Below are 16,548 nucleotides of genomic sequence, written 5' to 3'. Positions count from 1 at the left end.
AGTATTTTACATTTTACACTTAGATTAAGGATCTGAGTTCTTATGCACCACTGTTTGAGAGTAACTAGTAACTATAGTTGTCAAATAGGCATAGTGAAGTAGTAGTACTGAAGTAGAAAGCACCACATTTCCCTTTAAAATATAGTGGAGAAGAGGTAAGCATATAAAGTAGTTTAAAATGGAGAAGCTCACGGAAGTACTTCAACCATAAGGATCTAAATCAAATTGTGAAGTGTTTGTGTGTGAAGGGAGGAAACTCCTGCCTTGGGAGACCAACTCTCCTTGCATTCTCTCTGTCTTTCTCTCCATTTCCTGCGCGCAGTGGCGGTCCTCCCCCTCTCTCTCAGTGTAAACACACCCATTGATTTCAGCCAGAGAGGACTGGGAGCGCAGGAGGAGGACCGTCACAAAGGAACAGAGCAGCAGCGCCGGAGGAACGCCTCCAAACATCTCATCCTTTACGTTAAAGCCCGTTGATTTTATGCGTCGCCTTTATATAGATAATTTCCGGAATTTGCAGGCAAATCATTGTAGTGTTTTATCCGAGGGAAACGGCCTCATCCTGACCGGGAATAACCAAGGAGTTGTTACACTCCCCGAGCGCAAGGCTTGCATCGTGGCTCTTTCAGAAGTGGCATGTTCGAGGGATACTGCGGACACAATTGAACTCCTGCTTTCACCCAAAGAGGTAAATCTAATAATAAATCACATCCTTACATCACATTTAGCAGTATGGCTTATCAACAGATTGTTAGATTGTAACAGCGAGTCTCTTTGATCACCTGATGATAGGAAACTCCGGCGCTGTGGCTGACAAAAGCGCAACAGAAAACAGACTAATAGATATAATGTTGTTGATTATGTCAGTATTGTGTGAGATTATCATTTACCCAGCATACTGATTGCACTATTTCTTTATTTTAATGAGATCTCCTCTCAGTCCTTTGTGCTCTCCTCGGCATCCTGTCCCTGCATTCTCATGCATGCTCGAGATGTTTTACATGTTTAAAAGGCGACATCAGGTGTGACACACTCTTCTTGGTGATGAGAACTATTTTCTAAGTGGCAGAGCTTTTGGTTTGTTGTGTGTGTGTGTGTGTGTGTTTGTGTGGACAGCTGGGGTGAGATCAAGATTGATGCACACATGCAGAGCAGTATCTGCTGCTGTGTCCTCTTGTTTTGCATCTTGTTTCTTTCCAAGTGGCAGATGTACAGAACTGGCTCATATAAGCCTGGTGTTTACTTTTGAAGTCTCTCCCACCAATCCCTCTTCCTGAGTCTATGGTTGACTGTGAACACCTGGCAATGATTTTAAACAGACCAGCAGCCAGCCAGGCCTCAGATATGGAGTCCAGAGGCGGCGTGTGCATGTATGTGCTTTCCTGTTCATGTGCCTGTGGATCTGTTTTCTGTGGAGGGGATGAGGATGACAACTCTCACAGCCGTCCAGCCAAGCGCTCACTCTCACACTGCTGGCATATTTTCATCCTCTCAGGGCACGCTGGTGTGAGTGCACAGAAAATAGGCTGCGAGACCAAGGACAAGTTACATTACCATCAGCACTGATTGTAAATAACAATAATAGTGATAATAGTTATTATTATTAATTAGTAATTAGTTTCAGGGCTGCAACTACATTTAATTAGCAATTAACACTTAATCGGGTGATTTATTTATTTATTTATTTATTATCAATTGGCCCATGACAACTTCCAACAGCACACACAGATGTCTTCAGACTGCTTATGTCTGACCAACAGTCTAGAAGTTGGAATGAGGAATTATCTTTGTTAAGAAAACCAATCAAACGAGTAATCAGTTATTAAAACAGTTGATCACTTTTCTGTCTATCAATTCATAGATTAATGTTTCAGCTACAGTTGGTCGATTGCTTGTTTTTATTTGATGGATTTAGTGAAGTTGTACTCACAATAAATATTCAAATAACCTTTCATTATGTTAAATAAACAGTCATGTAACAAACTTCTCACCATAAAACCTAATTATCTCCAGTGGAAGTCAAAGTAAACACACAAGCTTACTGATGCTATAGAGTTGGTAACTTTTATGAAAATAACTTGTGACACATATAAACAGATTAAGACAGAAAATGGGAAAATGTGCTTCTCCTCCTCTAATGGCATTTGGTAGAATCTAGCAAAACAACCACTCAGAGCTGAGGATTGGTTGTTTTCTTTCACATGCAGTAAGGCCATTAGAAGCTCTGCAAGGCATTAAGAGTCAGCAAAGAAATAATTGACTTTTTTTACTTTTTTTTTTTTTTTTACAGGTTATCCGTGCCATTTAGTGCTGTGTGAATATAGTGACAGTTTCAAATGTTTTTATGAAAGTTACCAACTGTAGCTTTAGGTACACATAAACAAATTGTCAGTTACTTGCTGCATCAGAAAACAGATACTCAAAAATCCGCTGTAAATCAGGGGAGGCAGCCAAGTGTTTATTACCTTTCCTCAGGCAAGATCATAAACCATTTGTTTGTTCTCATTTAGAGCAGAAATAAGACTGACAGTCGGTGACAACCAGCTGGTTCATAGTTGTCAAAAGTTTTTAAGTTTTCCTCGATGGTTGAGAAAAACGTGCTTGATTTTATTCAGTCTACATTCACAGACCAATATAAGCTGCAAAGCCTCAAGTTTAAAAAGATGGAATCAGTGAATGTTGAATAAAATCAATAGGACAGTTATCCAATGATCAAATTACTGACTTATTTTCTGACAATTGACTGATTGATTCATTGTTTTAGCAAAATAAGCTTCAGACAGTCGTCAGGAATTTTACAGCAGCTTGCTCCCCTCAGGATCTTTTTACACACACTGTAACCATGTTTACTGTGAACAACCAAGATTAAAGTTATATGGGTTGCAGTAATCTTTCCCCAATAATCTGTGTTTACATGTGTTGGATTAATGTCCAGAGGGATCTGTGGTAGTTTGCACAAAACATTTTTACATTACACACAGCCAATAGTCTAAAGTGGTTATTATAATCAAGGTGAACTGGAATACAAAATCTACAAGAGCTATCATTTTAAACTCTGATACCATCCAAGCTGTTATTTGATTCAGTAGGTTTACCACACAGAAATAAAACATCCTTACTGGAGAGATGGTGGAGGCAAGCAAACTTGTAATAAATTTCCATTTAAATTACAAATATATGAACATGTGGTTTTCAGAACCTGCAGGTTCAGTCGGTAATCCAGGCTTTATCCTTAAATATGCAAACAGTATAAGTATCCGGTTTACTGCACTTCCCTTTGTTCAGCTCTCCTGCATACGCTGTATGTATGAGTGAGCTCGTTCATCTAAGGACAACTTTGTTTACTGTTTGATTAAATGCAAAATTTGGATTACGCAAGCAAAACACCTTCAGTGATGTAAAATTGTTTTTTAATTTTTTTTTTTTTTTAATTTTAGCCATTGCATTTTCACTATCCCTACTAAAATTATCACACTGTGTTATCTAAAATAAAAACAACTATTGATTTGTTATCAACTGTTTACTGAGTCCCGGTCGAATTAACTGAAGTGTTTATCTGCCTGTCAGCTACTGTGCCTCAGACCTGGACTACTGAAGATTATATATATTAACAAGCTAATTATAAGTATCTGCAAAACCTCTGACTGAAAAGTGCCTGATTTATTAGAGCCACTTATTCATATCAAGCCACTTACAACGTCCAATTAGAAAACATGAGGTGCAGTATCAGCACTATGTGTGTGTATGTGTGTGTGTGTGTGTTGTGTGTGTGTGTGGGAGGTGACGTGCAGGTAAAAGAGCAGGCAAAGATATTCTCATTATAGCTGAGCCAGAGGCCACAAGATGACGGGTTGCCAGTTTTGTCAGTGCAATAAATCCTGTCGATCCAAGGTTGTGGTTGGTTTTCTATGTAATCAAGTTGTGATAAATAATAGTCTTCCTTCTATTATTATTACTGCAGCAGTACCCGCTCAAAATGTGTCTGTTCGGAAAGAGCCGATTGCTTGGCCTCCAGATCAGCTTGCTTAAGAAGTGCTCATCACAAGTTCACACTTAACACTGCACTTCTTGAGTCCTAAGCAATACACCCGCCATGACATGGCCGTGTTCTGTAGCAATGCTAAAGTATACGTGTCATTTGCTAACAGCAAGCTATCTGGGACCAGGCTATTTCGAGAATATAAAGCTTTCAATTGGGAAGTAACATTGCTGATGCTTGAAATGTTTAGCTTTGCTACAGTGTAACATCTCCAGTCTCTTTCTTCATCTGTTGTTGAATGTGCTGTAGCAAGCAATAGAGAGCGAGCTGTGTCCAACATGCTGTTCAGCCTTGTAACAGTTAATAAAGGTCCCCTCTCAATACACTACGAAGAGTGTACAGTGACTGCTTATTCTTTTGGTTCTTTCAGGCATGTCACATTGATATGAGTGTTTTAGTTTCATTATTTTAGCAGATTTATCTACAGTATGTCATTGAGAATAGGACAAGTCATGCTAGCAGCTCTGTGAGGCTGTACTTAGGCACAGCAGGCACAGCAAATGTTCTTATGTTAAGCTATGTTTATCATCTTAGTTTAGCATGTTAGCGGATTAGCTAATTAGTGCTAAACACAAAGTGGGCCTACAACAAAAGGTGATGGGAATTTCATTAATTTAGCAAGTATCTGGTCACAAAGCAATGTATTTGACCTGACGATGGTGCTATATGAAAATTTAGAGGATCATCAAAGTGATAATTTATCCTGAGGAGGACATGAATATCTGGACTAAATTTAATGGCAATCCATACAATAGTTGTTGAGATACTTCATTCAAACCCCCAAACAGTAACCTCATGATGGCACCAGACAAAAAGTCCAGGAATCACGGTCATCCTCTGGGCACCATGAATTCCTGGACTAAATTCCAAACAATCCATGTTGCTAACATGGCTAAAAACATGAAACAAAAAGTACCTGAAAACAAATTAACACAGTTTGTTTATGAAGCAGTCGCATAAGTATTTTCCACTCAGTGTGGATCACATAGCATGACAGTAGGTTATCTCCCATCCTTGCAAGCTTTCTCATCTGGTTTCAGTTTCCTGTTTTGAAGGCTTAGCTTGGAACGCAGTGCAAGTCGTTTAAATACCTTATGCTCACACAGGTTGTGTTTTCCCCATTGACAGCTGCATCAAAACAGCCAACCTGGTTGTCTGGGTAGCAGCTGGTTTGGGGAGTTAGTTTAACTGGAATTCAATCATGTCTCGGGAAGTTTTAACAAGAAGCAATACTGTTCTGTCGAAGCCTGAGGCTTGAGTGACACAGTTCATCAGAAAGCCACATTGGACTTTCATTTGTATAAGCTGGGTTCACACCTGATTGTCTATTCATGAAACTGCAGATGATGCAACTTAAGGAAAATGGAAACTGTCGTCTTGTCTCTGGTTGTAGAGGAATCATTTTTGACACTGGGGAACTTTTGAACTCTTCAGGTCTTGAAGTGGTAATTTACCAAAATCTTTCTTTTGAGAATCAAACATGCACCACCTGCAGATTTGTAAAACATATTCTCACTGACAGAGAAACAATGGCTGCTGTGGTCAGCTGGACTCCAGTCAGTTACAATGGATTACAACTGTGCCAAGCTTTCATGTTGGAAAAGAAAAAAGTATCAAAATGCTCATAGTTCTTCCCCGCAAAAAATATAGACAAATACACAGCTGTTTGCTGTCAGTGAGAGAAACTACAAACGTGCTACAACCCATTCATTCATGTTTTTATACTCAAAAGACAGATTTTAGCTTTAATTAGTTTAATTAAATAAAATTGGTCTCAAGGTTTACTCTTAAAAGCTGTCTTCTATCACTCCTTAAATTATTTTTGAGAGACCAATCTAAAATGTCTGGTCAAAGACTCTGACAGCTGTGGATTTTCTAGGTCCGACAGGGTCTCAGTACCTCTGGAAACAGAGTGCAGGAGGCACTTGACACGTCGAGAAATTGGGTGGAATGAATGTGAGCTCTGAGCGAGGACAGGGCAAGGACAGTGAAGATGGGAGCTGGGACTTTCTGGAGGGGTGTGGAGTAAATTCTGTGCATTTCTCAGAGGCTTAAATAGAGTCCTGCTGTCTCTTTCTTTCCTGTTTTCTTTAAGAGCCCTGCAAAGGGACTCTTACTTGTAAATCATGGTATCTTTAAAAGAGGGGGATTAGTGCTGCTAGGGGTTGAAAGCAGAAAAGCCTCGTGGTCTCTGTGAGAAGACAATTGTTATCTACTTGACCTTCATAACTCCCAGGCGTATGCTGTTTTGCAACTTGTAATCACTGGATCTCTTGCTTAATGTCTCTCTATCTCTTGGGAAGGACTGCAGTCTCACTAAAAAATGCACATCATTCATCATATTATGGATGCAAGAGCTGCAAAATATCACAGTGATTGTCTATTCAGTAGTCTGGGCTGAGAATGCAATTTAAAGGGACAATTCACCCCTCTTTCCTGTTGTGCTACATATCAATGTAGATTGTTCTGATGTGAGTTGCCGAGTGTGAAGATATCACCTATAGAGATGTCTGCCTTCTCTCCAGGTTAATGACACTAGATGGCACTTGCTCAAAGTGCCAAAAAATACATTATAACAGCAATGTCTCTTTCCAGAAATCATGACCTGGTTCCTCAAGATAATCAATAGACCTTGTTGTGAGCAGTTTCATGTAGGAACTACTTTCTTTCCACTGAACTATACCTGCCAATTGTATTACAGTGCAAAAGGAAGCATGCATCTATTGCTGGCTCACTTAGCACCATTGAGCTAGCCAACGTTACAGATCAGCCACAAAGGACGCCATGAAAATCTTGCACTATCACAAGCACAAGCCTCTTGTCAATGCGTAGATACACGCTTCCTTCTGTGCAGGGATACGGTTTGGGGGGTGTAGTTTGGCAGGAAGAAAAAAGTTTCTATGTGAAACTGCTCACAACAAGATCTGTGGATTATCTTGACTAACCAGGTCATGATTTCTGGAAAGAGACATTGCTGTTGGATTTTGTTGAAGGTATTTTTTGGCGCGAGTGTCATCTAGTTTCATTATACTGGAGAGAAGGGAGACATCTCTACGGCCATTATCTCCAACACTCAGCAACTCACACCGAAACAATCTAGACTGATAAATAGCACTACAGGAACAAGGAAAAATATGTATTTTTGATTTTGGGGTTAACTGTCCTTTTAAAAAGCAAACCATCAGGCACACCATATTACTTTGTCTTCATTTAATTTAGATGTATTAAATGATAGAAGATAAAATCTTGTAACAGTAATGACCTAATTTCTTTCCTTATACTGTCTTGACAGCAACAGGCTGGAAGCCTGCCTCCTCTTTACAGGAAGCTCATTACTATGATGCTTAACTCTTGGGTCTTCTCACAAAATGTTCTCTAACTAGCAGATATAATTGAGTCATTTTTTAATAGAGGACCTTTCTCTTGTCTTACTGGCACATCAAAGGCACCCTTTTATTGAATTTCAAAACTATTTGAAATTCTTTAGTTGATGTTGAGGGGGGGATTGGGCTGTTCACTTTGAGTCACAGTGAGAATGCCTCTTTTGATGGCTGTCTCAGCTTTATGATGTTAGGAACTTCAAGCAGAAAAATGTTGTAGATGATTATGAATTTATGGACTGAAATACACCATGAATCACTCATGGATGCAAATTAGAAGACAAAAATGCATAAACAAAAATCCACCTGCACTGTGACTCACCGACTGTTTCCTCTACGAAACATTGCAGAACCTTGTATAATGATGGACTTTCAATTTGAAATGCATTAAAAAGAGACTCTTCTTGTCTTTTCTTTTTCAGGATTCAATGAAAATGTCCGTGTGCGTCCATGAGAACCGGAAATCACGAGCCAGCACTGGCTCAATGAACATCTACCTGTTCCACAAGTCCTCCTATGCTGACAGCGTCCTCATGCACCTCAACTCACTGCGACAGCAACGGCTTTTCACAGATGTCCTGCTTCATGCCGGTAGCCGCTCCTTCCCCTGCCATCGTGCCGTGCTGGCCGCCTGCAGCCGTTACTTTGAGGCCATGTTCAGTGGCGGACTGAGGGAGAGCCAGGCTAGCGAGGTCGACTTCCGTGACTCCATCCACCCCGAGGTTTTAGAGCTCCTGCTGGATTACGCGTACTCGTCACGTGTAGTCATTAACGAGGAGAACGCAGAGTCGCTTTTGGAGGCTGGGGACATGCTGGAGTTTCAGGACATCCGGGATGCTTGTGCTGAATTCCTGGAGAGAAACCTTCACCCATCTAACTGCCTTGGCATGCTGTTGCTGTCTGATGCTCACCAGTGCACCAAGCTGTCAGAGCTCTCCTGGGGTATGTGCCTCAGCAACTTTCCAGCTATTTGCAAGACAGAGGACTTCCTCCAACTGCCCAAAGATATGGTGGTGCAGCTTTTGTCACATGAGGAGCTAGAGACAGAAGATGAGAGACTGGTTTATGAAGCTGCCCTTAACTGGATCAACTATGACCTGGAAAAGAGGCACTGCCACCTTCCAGAGCTCCTGAGAACGGTCCGTCTGGCCCTGCTGCCTGCCATCTTTCTGATGGAGAATGTTTCTACCGAAGAGCTGATCAACGCCCAACCCAAGAGCAAGGAACTGGTGGATGAAGCTATCCGTTGTAAGCTGAAGATCCTGCAGAATGATGGCGTCGTTAACAGCCCATGTGCTCGGCCAAGAAAGACCAGCCATGCCCTCTTTCTGCTGGGAGGGCAGACGTTCATGTGTGACAAGTTGTACCTGGTGGACCAGAAAGCCAAAGAGATCATCCCCAAGGCCGACATTCCCAGTCCCAGGAAGGAGTTCAGCGCCTGCGCTATCGGCTGTAAGGTATACATCACTGGTGGGAGAGGCTCAGAGAATGGTGTGTCCAAAGATGTGTGGGTCTATGACACCGTCCACGAGGAATGGTCGAAGGCGGCACCCATGCTTATTGCCAGGTTTGGCCATGGCTCTGCGGAGCTGAAACACTGCCTCTACGTGGTAGGAGGTCACACAGCAGCAACTGGCTGCCTCCCAGCCTCTCCGTCTGTATCACTCAAACAGGTGGAGCAGTTTGACCCAGTGGCAAACAAGTGGACCATGGTGGCTCCTTTGAGAGAGGGTGTGAGCAATGCAGCAGTGGTCAGCGTCAAGCTCAAGCTCTTTGCATTTGGAGGAACCAGTGTGACCCACGACAAGCTGCCGAAGGTGCAGTGCTATGATCCGCAGGAGAACCGATGGTCTGTGCCCGCATCCTGCCCGCAGCCGTGGCGCTACACAGCCGCTGCTGTGCTGGGAAACCAGATCTTTGTCATGGGCGGGGATACAGAGTTCTCAGCATGCTCAGCTTATAAGTTCAGCAGCGAGAGCTACCAGTGGACTAAAGTGGGGGATGTGACAGCCAAGCGAATGAGCTGCCAGGCTGTGGCGTCGGGGAACAAACTGTATGTGGTTGGCGGGTACTTTGGCACGCAGCGGTGTAAAACTCTTGACTGCTATGACCCCACACTGGATGCTTGGAACAGCATCACTACTGTGCCATACTCGCTCATTCCTACTGCTTTCGTCAGCACCTGGAAACATTTGCCTGCTTGAGCCCCAAACCTTCTACCTACACACTTTCCATGAGGTAGGTTTGACCTCTCATGTCTCTTTATAAGGGGAACTCCACCGATTTTACGATTTTACACATCGAAGTCCGTTTTCAGGTCTACTGCATATGTGGAAGAAGTTGTACAAAGTTGGGAATTAAGACTACAAGTTTGAAAATAAGGCTGCGACCAATTTATTTTTTAATCAGATTAATCTGCTGATTTTTTTCAGTTAATCAATTAATTGTGTAGTCTATGAAATGTCAAAAAAATTATCAAATATGCTTATCATAATTTCCCAGAACCCATAGTGACTTCTTCAGTTTGCTTCTTTTATCCACAAACAGTCCAAATCCCAAAGACTCTTCATTTACTATCATAAATGAGAAAGAAAAGCAGCAAATTCTCACATTTAAGAAGCAGGAACCAGCTAATGTTTGCTTAAAAAATGACTGAAACGATTAATCAAATATTAAAATAGTTGCATTCAACTTCCTTTTGATCGACTAATCGACTAATCAACTAATCATTGCAGCGATGTTTGAAAATGAAAAAAATCTCCCTCTGTAACCTGCTCCTGATCTCTGCTTGAGGTGCACAGCTCAAGGCAAAAATAGTTGACACTAGCATAACATGTTCAAATGCCTGACCAAACTGTTGGCAGTCAGGTTGCACTGTGGGTAATGTAGGCAACAGATTTTGACAAGGAAAAAGAATGCATTAAGATTGATAGTGAGCCTGACAACACTGAAAGAGAGAAATGCCATATCGGGTATTTGATTATTTTTGGCAAGTTTAACACACACACACACACACACACACATATATATATATATATATATATATATATATATATATAAAACTATGTATATACATATATATATATATATATATATATATATATATAACTGTTAATTGGCTGACATTCCATTTTCACACAGGCACTTCACATAAAATCATTTTGGCAGTGATGCTTCAAAATCTGGCAAAGATACAGAGATAAAGAGGTTAAGAAATATAGAAAATGCAACCGATAAAACATAATGTACTGCAATTTATATTTGCAAATCTGTCAACATACTTTATGACCATACTGACAATCTGTGATACAAAGTATTGATCTGGTTCTGATACGTATTTGTGGAGTCTCAGACTTTCAGATTTTCAGAGTAAGACAAATACTGGCAGGATAAGTAGAGTCTTCTCAGAAGAACAGAGGAGGGAGGGTAGGGTGGTATTGGTGGGGGGGGGGTGATAGGGGCTTGTGTGTGTTAGTTAAGTGAGTTATGTGGCTGTGGGGATGGGCTGAAGGACAGAGAGGGTAATTGAAAGAGAATAGGATACTTTTATTGCTCCTGTGGGGGTTTGCCAATTAGACAAGCCACACACCAGCAGGCTACAACACCCCGGCGAGGCTAATCCACTCTCAGTCGCCTTCCTTTGACGAGGTTATGGTCTTTACGCAGGGTGAGAGGGAAGGCAGCCAGCAACTCACGCAGTGTCGGAAACCATTCATCACGAGTCACAAGTGGAGGTGGCTGAGAGAAGTGGCAGCAGGGGAAGTGAGGAGGGAGAGTTGTAGGGCTAGAGAGGATTCCCACCCGCACCAACCCCCCTACCCCTCTGCGCAGTCAGACACACATCATTCTTGATAGTGGTGGTCTTGCTCTGAAAACTTCCTGTTGAACTCGGCCTCTGCTTCCATCTATATCTTCTTTACCTCATTCTAACCCTGCTCTCCTGCTCTAACGATAAACAGGCCAGACGTATGTGGAGCATGGGTAGTCAGCAAAGCTGATCTTTCTGCCCACTGCAAGCTCACCATCACATCACATCACACAATTGCTACACCCTACACTGATGCCCCCACACATACCCATGCAGGCAGTCCTTTTCATTTTGCTGTATTTATTGAAATGGCTGTGGGCCCTCAGCTCTTGAGAAAGCCAAGGAGAGAAGTAGAGTGACTCCCCAGCTGTCCAGCAGAGCACAGTTTCCCATTTGATAATGCCAGGAAGCAGCTCAGAGCAGCTTCACTGCTGCGGTACTGTGATGTTCGTCCTCTCAGCAGGATGAAATATTTGTTAAGACTTATTATTCGCTTTCTTTTCAGTGACTCATCTCTGAAAAGGAAGGACTAGACTGAAGGTTTGAACTATCTCTAAGCCAATGTAACACAGTGCTCAGTGAAGGATATAATCCTGCCACTAATTTAATACAGAATTTGTTTTTTGGTGCGCCTGCCTGTCATGGCAACTGACAGTCTACTCACTGAACACGGTGAAAAGACGAAATGTGGAGGAATGGAAAAGAAGGCTGACTATTTAGGAATGAAAGGGAAGGAAGTATGTTAGACCTCACAGAAGGAGACTGTAGCTGTGAGAGAAAGAAGAAGTTCTCTCTCAGTTTTTCCCAAGGGAACAATTCTGACTTGTCTGAGGTTCCTTCTTTTTAGATTTTTTTCCCTTGGAAAGCTTTTAGTAGAGATGAATGGTACTGACAAAATCAAATATTGCAGTAGTTTTGACTGACTTCCTTTATGCTGAAAATGTAGCCATATTTTCAGGATGACTTTTGGTGATTTTAGATATTTACAAGGTTCTTACACACAAAAAAGTAACATAAATCAAATACAGACATTCATTGTTGTACTTTACTCAGCTAGAATGGTCTAAGAAATTGAACTGAGATGCAGCATCGAGGCCATCAAGGAAATGTAACTGTTAAGCTGTATAAGAATATAACAATTACAAGTATGTGTGTAATATCCCCATATCAATACAGCATGACCACATAAAGTATGTTTTGCAGATAATCCGGGAATGTGACTAAATGTGGCATCACAACAAATGAGTCAGTCATTACATACACTGAAGTAACCTGATCAGCCTCATTTGGTTTCCAGTTCCCATGGCAGTATAAATGGTTTCCAGTTAAAAGAATAAAGTATAGTCTATGACGTGCTCAGTGTTATGGGGTTAATTTGACATTTTGGTAAATTTGATTATTTGCTTTCTTGCTGAGAAGATCAATACAACTCTGACAGCAGCTAAATATGAACCTGCAGCCAACATCCAGTTACCCCCCCCCCCCCCCCCCAAAATCATTAAAATAATGGACGTAGCTACCATGACGTCACCACTGGTTTGTGGACTCCCGTTTCAAAGACTCAAGTTCTGCATTTAGGATGTCACTATTTGGAGCCAGAAATGACCATATTTGGTGGAGGGAGGGGTGGATCGGATTGGGAACCCAAGATGATGTCTCGCAGCCTGTCACTCAAAGCAGCCACGTCTTAAATTATGCGTAATGAATGGAGAAATTAGCTATAGAGATCAAAACAGTTTTTTGTACCATTTTAACATGAGGGTCGATGGGGATTGACTGGCTTTTGGAGCCAGCCTCAAGTGGCCATTCAAGGAACTGCAGTTTTTGGCACTTGAGGGTTGGCTTTATTTTTCAACCCCAATGTTCAGGTCCATCTTGTAATGCCATTTGGCCCAAAAAATCATTTTCCCATAGACGTACACTGAGAAAGAAACGTTTTTTTTGTGTGTCACTACAGTCCAAAATTACTTCTTTCACTATCGGGATTTAATCAGTTTGGTCAGGTAACACTTGGAAAGTCTAGCAGAGCTGCACATTTAAATAATTTTACCCACATTCAAGTTAACGGAGCGCTAAACTGGAAGTAGCCACTTTGACTGGCAGAGGTTACCTGCTCGGCTGGCAAAGTTTGGGCCCAATGATGCGGAAGATCTTGGTAGTTTTACATCCAGGAAGTGGACCTTTTTATGCTTCATGCACCACTGAGCAACTTTCATAGGAATGAACGTAGACTTGCCTCCACATTGCATCCAGTTCTCTTGAAACATACATGCTTATTTCCCGTCTTTATGCTAAGTTATCCGACTGCTGGCTGTCGCTTCATATTTAAGGTACGAACATGAGAGTGGTATCAATCTTTTCATCTAAATCTCGGCTAGAATCGAATTATCGCATTTCCCAAAATGCCAAACTGTTCCCTAAAAACATTTTCTGTAATGTTTGCAAAGTGTAAGTGTGAGAGAGAGAGTGATAAATAAATTCATACATGCATTTAGGTAAATGCTAACATTATAGTAACTGGAATCCAGTGCTTAGCCAGGTTTCTGGATTTCAGGTAAAGTTATAAGTGATGATCATTGTAAACTCAAGGCAGATCTAGGCTTCAACAGCAACAAAACATTTATATCCTACCCAAACTGCTACTGGGTGGAAAGTGCTCTTCAAGGTTTACTTACTCACTCATCACAAGTACGTCCTCTGGCAGCAACAGCAAGGGAAAGGACCCACGTCCAAACAGAGAAAGCTGATGATAATACTTTCACATTGGACCTATAGAGGGCTGCCAAGCTTGTAGGACTCCATGCCGTACCGATAAGTACATATTCAGCTTTAAAAACGGAAAGGTCAGGGTGAAATTCTGAGAGTAAAACACATTCAGATGTGCAAAGTGTAGTGGGCTGAGGGCGCGATAAGAAGTTTGGCGAAGGACTGCGCTGAGGAAACAGAGTAGGTGGATTCAACAAATGTATTAGTCTAGCAGGAGATACAGAGTGGATACAAGGGCAATACTTTTACAATGAAAAGTAAGAAAGCAGGAACTAAAACTTGAAGAGGGTTGTGAGGTTATCCACGATCTTTATGCCTGAGCCTTGTTTTCCTAGATATGCATAATTATCTGTTTTCGGGCCTACTTTGTACTTTGAATAATTAAAAAGTCACCTTTAAACTGTTTAGCGTTTTTTGCTCTCAGGCATCTTATATACCCGTTTAACGAGTTATTCTTTTGTCTCCCTCAGATTTCCCTATTTTGCATCATCTACTGGACTCCAACTGTGAACAAGCACACATTATCTTCCTTTAAAAGAGACACTGAGCAGTGATGTACAGACACCCGCATTCATCTTGATGTTGCAAAGATGCAGAAAGCAGAAACTGGACAAAGCTGGACACTTTACTGGAATGACGGCATCTCTGGTTTCCGAGACAGAAGCTGAGGCGTGCGGTGCAGTAGTTCACGCAAACAAACCAAACAAACTGCTGCTTGTTATGTGAGGTACAAACTTCCAACCTTGTGTACATCAGTCATATCAGGCTCGTGCTTTCATGCTGCCATAAGAGGACTGCAAACATATCACACAACCTGTATTTTCCCCCATTTAGTCTTGACAGGCTTGTGAGGATCTGTATTGATGTTTTTCTCTGTGATAAAAAAAGAAGAAAAAAATGCTCTTTTCATCAAGGCTGCACTGTATAGCATGATGGATGTTCTATTTAGACTGAGGGAGGGAGAATGCAATGATTGGTGTGCTAAAGAACAGTTCGACTGAATATAACTGATTTATAAAAGGCACAATGAAGGAGCAAATCTCCCCCTTCTCTTCTCTAATAAGCTCTTTTGTTTGGCCCCTTGTATGTTTTTTCTTCTTCTTTCAAAGACATGCTTCTAACAGCACTGACACAAACAAACCTCCCGAGTGTTCCTCTTATGAAGCAGTTTGCTGTCACTGCAAGCCACCAGGTGTTGACGACCAACACCAGCTGAGGTTGAGGAGGACGGAGGGGATCTGTGCATGCACGACGGGGGTCAAGGTGCCTCGGGGTCACGACCTTACATGTTTGCTGTTTCGCAGCTATACGTTGAGCGCTGGTTAACTGGCCCACTGTACACAGGGGTGGTATTCAGTGTTTGGATTCAGCGCTTCAGAAAGAACACTGTCACATTCAGCTGTACACTTATTGCTGTAAAAGACCGTCTGTGCTTCTGATGTTCTGATGAAAGCGGCAGTTCGCTTGCTGAGTCATAGCTGAACCCTTTCTAGAGCATGTCCACTCATAGTGATTCAGTAAAACTGGCATGAACTCTTCTCTGTGGTCCCAGAAATCTTGTCACCTTAACCTAAACTGAGAATTAATCTGTTTCTTTTTAAACTCACTGCAATGTAGTCTTAATTTATATGACAATGATTACTCTGTTATGTTAATATGTTTAATCCTATTTATTTCTTCTCTGCCTGCATTCTTATGTGAATGTATGTTCAGGTTATGTCATGCATGGCCAGGTGTTTGTGTTTTATTTGATCTCAGTTGGGCTGCATTTTGCACAATTCAGTCTTTCCCAGGAGGAACTTCTTTGAAAAGAGACACAGAGTGTGGATGGGAGAGGGAGAATGTCTCACATTACTGATGGTGTGACGCAGTTTAGGCCACAGGGTCACTGCCCAAATAAGAAGACTGAATGGGGTTTTCATTTTTTACTTCTGTTAGGTTTAAGCTCTAACCAGGGTCCAAACTTGTCTTAAATGGTCCCATTGGGGCCCAACCTGTACCAACAAAACAAGAAGATATATAAACTATAAAACAGATAAGGCTGCTACAAATGGTGCAGTGTGTGACCCAGTAACTAACCCTGACATGGTTAAAGAATGCGACAGTCTTTGCAGCTGTCCTTGAGACAGCTGGAGGACTGTCACATGTGCTAACTTGGCTCTTCTTTGGGGCTTAAACTCAGTCTTCTTCACCATTAGGTTGAGAGAGAGTTGAATCCGGTAAGCTGTGCATTGATAAGGGCAGACACCGCAGTGCTTTTCACCATAGTGTCAATGATGCACAAAAAATAGAAGAAAAAAAACATTGCAAGTTCCTAAAGACCAAAAAGAAAGAATGTCTTAACACCGCGTTTCCACCAAACACTTTCGGTACAGTACCCTAAGAACCAGTATGTAACCTGTGCAGACATGTACCTAAATCCTAGGTCTGTTTAGTGTTTCCACCGCAGAGGCTACTCTTAAATGTAGGTGGGGTTGTTACACAATAGTAATAGCTGCGTCAGTGCTCCAACCAGCTCTGTATTTCCTCTTCTCAGGCGATGCAGAGGAAAGTCT

The 16,548-nt window shown here is 41.7% G+C and overlaps 1 protein-coding gene across 1 annotated transcript; it reads left to right on the top strand.

The window, feature by feature from the left end:
* Window positions 1-363: 363 nt before the first annotated feature.
* On the top strand, window positions 364-16,325 carry enc1 (ectodermal-neural cortex 1). The gene is made up of 3 exons (XM_033647119.2): window positions 364-688; window positions 7,842-9,657; window positions 14,464-16,325. The coding sequence occupies exons 1-2, from the start codon at window positions 482-484 to the stop codon at window positions 9,621-9,623; spliced, it is 1,989 nt and encodes a 662-aa protein (XP_033503010.1). The 5' UTR covers window positions 364-481; the 3' UTR covers window positions 9,624-9,657; window positions 14,464-16,325.
* Window positions 16,326-16,548: the final 223 nt, after the last annotated feature.

The sequence above is a fragment of the Epinephelus lanceolatus genome, chromosome 19 (assembly GCF_041903045.1).
Source record: "Epinephelus lanceolatus isolate andai-2023 chromosome 19, ASM4190304v1, whole genome shotgun sequence".
NCBI classification, from domain to species: Eukaryota; Metazoa; Chordata; class Actinopteri; order Perciformes; family Serranidae; genus Epinephelus; species Epinephelus lanceolatus.
The sequence above is the reverse complement of the archived record's forward strand: the minus strand, read 5'-3'. Positions and strand labels throughout refer to the sequence as shown.